Here is a 5,059-nt window from a genome sequence, read left to right as displayed (position 1 = left end):
TCATTCCAATCCCAAAGAAAGGCAATGCCAAAGAATGCTCAAACTACCACACAATTGCACTCATCTCACACGCTAGTAAAGTAATGCTCAAGATTTTCCAAGCCAGGCTTCAGCAGTACGTGAACTGTGAACTTCCAGATGGTCAAGCTGGTTTTATTTTTTTTATTTTTATTTTATTTTTTTTCAAGCTGGTTTTAGAAAAGGCAGAAGAACCAGAGATCAAATTGCCAACATCCACTGGATCATGGAAAAAGCAAGAGAGTTCCAGAAAAACATCTATTTCTGCTTTATTGACTATGCCAAAGCCTCTGACTGTGTGGATCACAATAAACTGTGGAAAATTCTGAAAGAGATGGGAATACCAGACCACCTGACCTGCCTCTCGATAAACCTATATGCAGGTCAGGAAGCAACAGTTAGAACTGGACATGGAACAACAGACTGGTTCCAAATAGGAAAAGGAGTATGTCAAGGCTGTATATTGTCACCCTGCTTCTTTAACTTCTATGCAGAGTACATCATGAGAAACGCTGGACTGGAAGAAGCACAAACTGGAATCAAGATTGCCGGGAGAAATATCAATAACCTCAGATATGCAGATGACACCACCCTTATGGCAGAAAGTGAAGAGGAACTAAAAAGCCTCTTGATGAAAGTGAAAGAGGAGAGTGAAAAATTTGGCTTAAAGCTCAACATTCAGAAAACGAAGATCATGGCATCTGGTCCCATTACTTCATGGCAAATAGATGGGGAAACAGTTTCAGACTTTATTTTTGGGGGCTCCAAAATTACTGCAGATGGTGATTGCAGCCTTGAAATTAAAAGACGCTTACTCCTTGGAAGGAAAGTTATGACCAACCCACATAGCATATTCAAAAGCAGAGACATTACTTTGCCAACAAAGGTCCATCTAGTCAAGGCTATGGTTTTTCCAGTGGTCATGCATGAATATGAGAGTTGGACTGTGAAGAAAGCTGAACACCGAAGAATTGATGCTTTTGAACTGTGGTGTTGCAGAAGACTCTTGAGAATCCCTTGGACTGCAAGGAGATCCAACCAGTCCATTCTAAAGGAGATCAGCCCTGGGTGTGCTTTGGAAGGACTGATGCTAAAGCTGAAACTCCAATATTTTGGCCACCTCACGCGAAGAGTTGACTCATTGGAAAAGACCCTGATGCTGGGAGGGATTGGGGGCAGGAGGAGAAGGGGACGACAGAGGATAAGATGGCTGTATCGCATCACCGACCCGATGGACATGGGTTTGGGTGGACTCCGGGAGTTGGTGATGGACAGGGAGGCCTGGCGTACTGCGATTCATAGGGTCGCAAAGAGTCGGACATGACTGAGCTACTGAACTGAACTGAACTGAACTGAACTGAAGGTAACAATTTGGAAACAAAACTGAGGAACGCTAAATTGAGCTTGGGTTTCCCAGGTGGCCCTAGTGGCAAAAACCTGCCTGTCAGTGCTGGAGAGGAAAGAGATGTAGGTTTGATCCCTGGGTCAGGAGGAATAGAGGAAGGCATGGCAACCCATTCCAGTATACTTGCCTAGAGAATTCCATGGATGGAGGATCCTGGTGGGCTACAGTCCAGAGGATCGCAAAGAGTTGGACACAACTGAAGTGACTTCAGTCAGTTCAGTTCAGTCGCTCAGTTGTGCCCAACTCTTTGTGACCCCATGGATCGCAGCATGCCAGGCTTCCCTGTTCATCAAACTCCTGAAGCTTGCTCAAACTCATGTCTATCGAGTCAGTGATGCCATCCAACCATCTCATTTTCTGTTGTCCTCTTCTCCTCCTGCCTTCAATCTTTCCCAGCATCAGGGTCTTTTCCAGTGAGTCAATTCTTTACATCAAGTGGCCCAAGTATTGCAGTTTTAGCATCAGCATCAGTCCTTCCGATATGTGAAGAGCACATATTGTTTAGTCCCTTAGTCATGTCTGACTCTTTCATGACCCTATGGACCATAGCCCTCTAGGCTCCTCTGTCCATGGCATTTCCCAGGTAAGAAGACTGGAGCGGGTAGCCATTTCCTTCTCCAGGTGATTTTCCCGTCCCAGGGATTGAGCCCACATCTCTTGCATTGGCAGGTGGATTCTTTACCACTGAGCTACCTGGGAAGCTCAAAGAAGGCATACCTAAGGCTGAAGTTTGCAACCTCTACCCAGCTTCCCTTTTGGCTCAGCTGGTAAAGAATCCACCTGCAATGCAGGAGACCTGGGTTTGATCCCTGGGTTGGGAAAATCCCCTGGAGAAGGGAAAGGCTACCCACTCCAGTATTCTGGCCTGGAGAATTCCATGGACAATGTCCATGGGGTTGCAAAGAGTTGGATATGACTGAGCAACTTTCACCCACTCACCCAGCTTCAGTTGGTTGTGGCCATATAGTGGGTCCAGGGTTCCCAGATCTGATTATCTAGAGAATTTGGAAACTTGGATGAATGTGGGATGCTAATTAAAAAAAAAAATTGAAGCATGTCTACAGGCTGAGTTTTACCCCTGGGTAGAAATTGTAGAGCTGAATGGAAGAAATGTTAATGTAGGTGGGTTTTATATTCACTTGTCCGTGTTAATTCAGATGATTGCTATCAGATGCATATACAAAAACATGTCATTGAATATTATCAATATGTACTGTAGCATTCCTAATAAAGTCTGCATACTCTTTCAACAAAATAACTCTTTTTCACAGCATTTTGTATTCCATGTAGAATACATTCCATGCCTACTTCCTATGAACTTAATACTGACCTTCTGGTGATTGTATTTTGTTAATTCAGAATTTTTGTTTCCAACATTGAAGAATTTTTTTCCTGTATTTTTACTTTTTAGTTTAAATTATAAGACCTAATTATGAGTGAACAAATCAAATTCATCGTGGACAATCTCAATAAGGAACCTTTTAGGAAGAACTATAATTTAATCACATTTGATTCCCTGGAGCCAATGCAACTATTACAAGTTCTCAATGATGTTCTGGCTGAGATTGACCCAAAGGTAAGAGTTTTCTTTTTCTCTGTGATGAAAAGGGTAGCAAGAAAGCAAGTTTCTGCCACTAAATATCTGTGACTTTGGGGCAAATTATTTAACCTCTCTGGGCCTAGTTTTCCATTCCTATAAAGTGATAGTAGATGATCTTTAAGATTTCTCTACTAGCTCAAAAATTAAATTACCTCCTTGTACCTTACTTAGAAACTATTTGTGCAGTTCCAAACATAAATAGATTTGGTCCTGGAATGAAAATGCTTTTACAAAAGGTTTTATTGTGTTGCAAGTTAGCTCATGTCTCATATACACGGGTCTTTTCCACTGGAGACTTTCTTAAGCTTGGCATTCTTAGTATGAATCCTGATCTAGCTTGTATGTACCCTCCCTTGGAATCTAGAAGCCTCCATACTTAATCTGTTTTATGAAGAGACCATTGTGACTGTTATGTTCTAGCAGAACAATTTTGTCAGTGAGTTTCAATATTGTACTTTGCTATATTTGCATAACATTTTTTCAATTTCTTTATTTGTTAGCAAGTTGTTGATATCAGAGAGGAGATGCCAGAGCAAACAGCCAAAAGGATGTTGAGCCTTCTTGGTATCCTTAAATACAAACCTCCAGGAAATGCCGCAGACATGTAAGAAGCTGACCAAGTGTTGCTTTCTTAGAGCTGTACTTTAATATCTAAACCTTCATAGTCAGTCTTTCTGGCAATACTTGTTTTCCCTAAGACAGTGGCCTCATGAAATCACTGAATTTCAAAATAATCTTGGTTTTTTAATGTTATTTTGTCATGTAGGAGTCTTAAGTGAGTCAGTTCTTTTTCTTAATCAAAAAAGTCAGGCAAATCCATGTTTCTGTTTTATCATTTATCTGCCATCCTATACAAAAGCTACAATTTAAACCTGTCCAGTCAGTGAAGTGAAGTGTTAGGGCTGACCAGTTAATGGTTCCAAAACAACCTCCTCATATATTCCAGTGATATATTAAGGGACTAATTTTATGATTATTGTCAACGTGCAGACTTACTTTAGAATAGCCTTGGTTTTATCTTTTTAAAATAGTCATGGAAAAGTGTAAATTGGATTTGAGCAAATGTTAACTCTTTTCAAGGTTTACTTTTAAGCCTCTGTGTGTGTGTGTGTGTTTATTTTCTTTTTATAGGAGTACCTTTCGTCAGGGTCTGGTGATTGGAAGTAAACCTGTAATTTACCCAGTGCTCCACTGGCTTCTTCAGAGAACTAATGAACTGAAGAAAAGAGCATATTTAGCTCGTTTTTTAATAAAACTTGAGGTACCAAGTGAGTTTCTCCAGGATGAAACTGTGGCTGATACCAATAAACAGGTATACAATATATAAATGGTATTTTTAAGCTATATGTAATGGGTTTCAAGGTTTCAAATATATATTGATCTCACTTTAGTTTATTTGCTGTTTCTGTATTTCCATTGGAACCAAAAGGATAAATTGTTATCAGTAATTTTCACCTGTAATCACTCTATGAAAATATTGACTTCTGAACACCAGTACCTTTTTGGTGATAGAGTATGTGGATAGAAAAAAATCCCGAAATTAGAATTTTAAAATAATTTATTACTTAGGAATTATGCATAGTTAAATGAACTTTTTGACTGACTCAGTACCATGAGGATGGGGGTTCAATAAAGGGCATGTGGACTTTCTTTGTACTGTTTCTTACAACTGAATCTGCCATTACCTCAAAAGTTTAACTAAATTTTTAAAATGTCCTTGAACAAATAAACACATGTGGATTTTTCAAAAAAAGAATTGTGGGTAGATAGGATCCTGGGCTTGGAACTGCGGAATACTTTGTTAATTAGTTACGTGACTATATAATTTGTCATCCAAGTTAGAGAGGAGGGTGGTTATCATAATAATTACACCAGAGCAAAAGGTATAAATTGGCACTATACCAGGTGAATTGGGACTTGTGAGCACCTTCAAAAATTGTGTGTAGGCAAAGAAGCCAGGGTTATGATCTGAAAGGATGTCCTAATCAGGCAGAAGGTAGAGAAAGAACCAGGAATTTGCAATTTCTGTGTACTTT

The 5,059-nt window shown here is 39.8% G+C and overlaps 1 protein-coding gene across 1 annotated transcript; it reads left to right on the top strand.

Annotated features, from left to right (window-relative positions):
- Positions 1 to 2,803: 2,803 nt before the first annotated feature.
- LOC120859502 (intraflagellar transport protein 81 homolog) lies at positions 2,804 to 4,528 on the top strand. The gene is made up of 3 exons (XM_040235590.1): positions 2,804 to 2,999; positions 3,524 to 3,627; positions 4,155 to 4,528. Exons 1-3 carry the CDS (start codon positions 2,856 to 2,858, stop codon positions 4,348 to 4,350), a joined length of 444 nt encoding a protein of 147 aa, XP_040091524.1. The 5' UTR covers positions 2,804 to 2,855; the 3' UTR covers positions 4,351 to 4,528.
- The last annotated feature ends 531 nt before the right edge of the window (positions 4,529 to 5,059 follow it).

Source organism: Oryx dammah, unplaced genomic scaffold (assembly GCF_014754425.2).
Source record: "Oryx dammah isolate SB20612 unplaced genomic scaffold, SCBI_Odam_1.1 HiC_scaffold_1259, whole genome shotgun sequence".
Classification (NCBI taxonomy): domain Eukaryota; kingdom Metazoa; phylum Chordata; class Mammalia; order Artiodactyla; family Bovidae; genus Oryx; species Oryx dammah.
The sequence above is the reverse complement of the archived record's forward strand: the minus strand, read 5'-3'. Positions and strand labels throughout refer to the sequence as shown.

Bases quoted from the DNA above. Each gene is read 5' to 3' on its own strand.
- LOC120859502 (XM_040235590.1), top strand. From the start codon at position 2,856: ATGAGTGAACAAATCAAATTCATCGTGGACAATCTCAATAAGGAACCT. The intron at 3,000-3,523 runs GTAAGAGTTTTC...TTTATTTGTTAG, and splicing joins TGGCTGAGATTGACCCAAAG to CAAGTTGTTGATATCAGAGA. The intron at 3,628-4,154 runs GTAAGAAGCTGA...TTCTTTTTATAG, and splicing joins CCAGGAAATGCCGCAGACAT to GAGTACCTTTCGTCAGGGTC.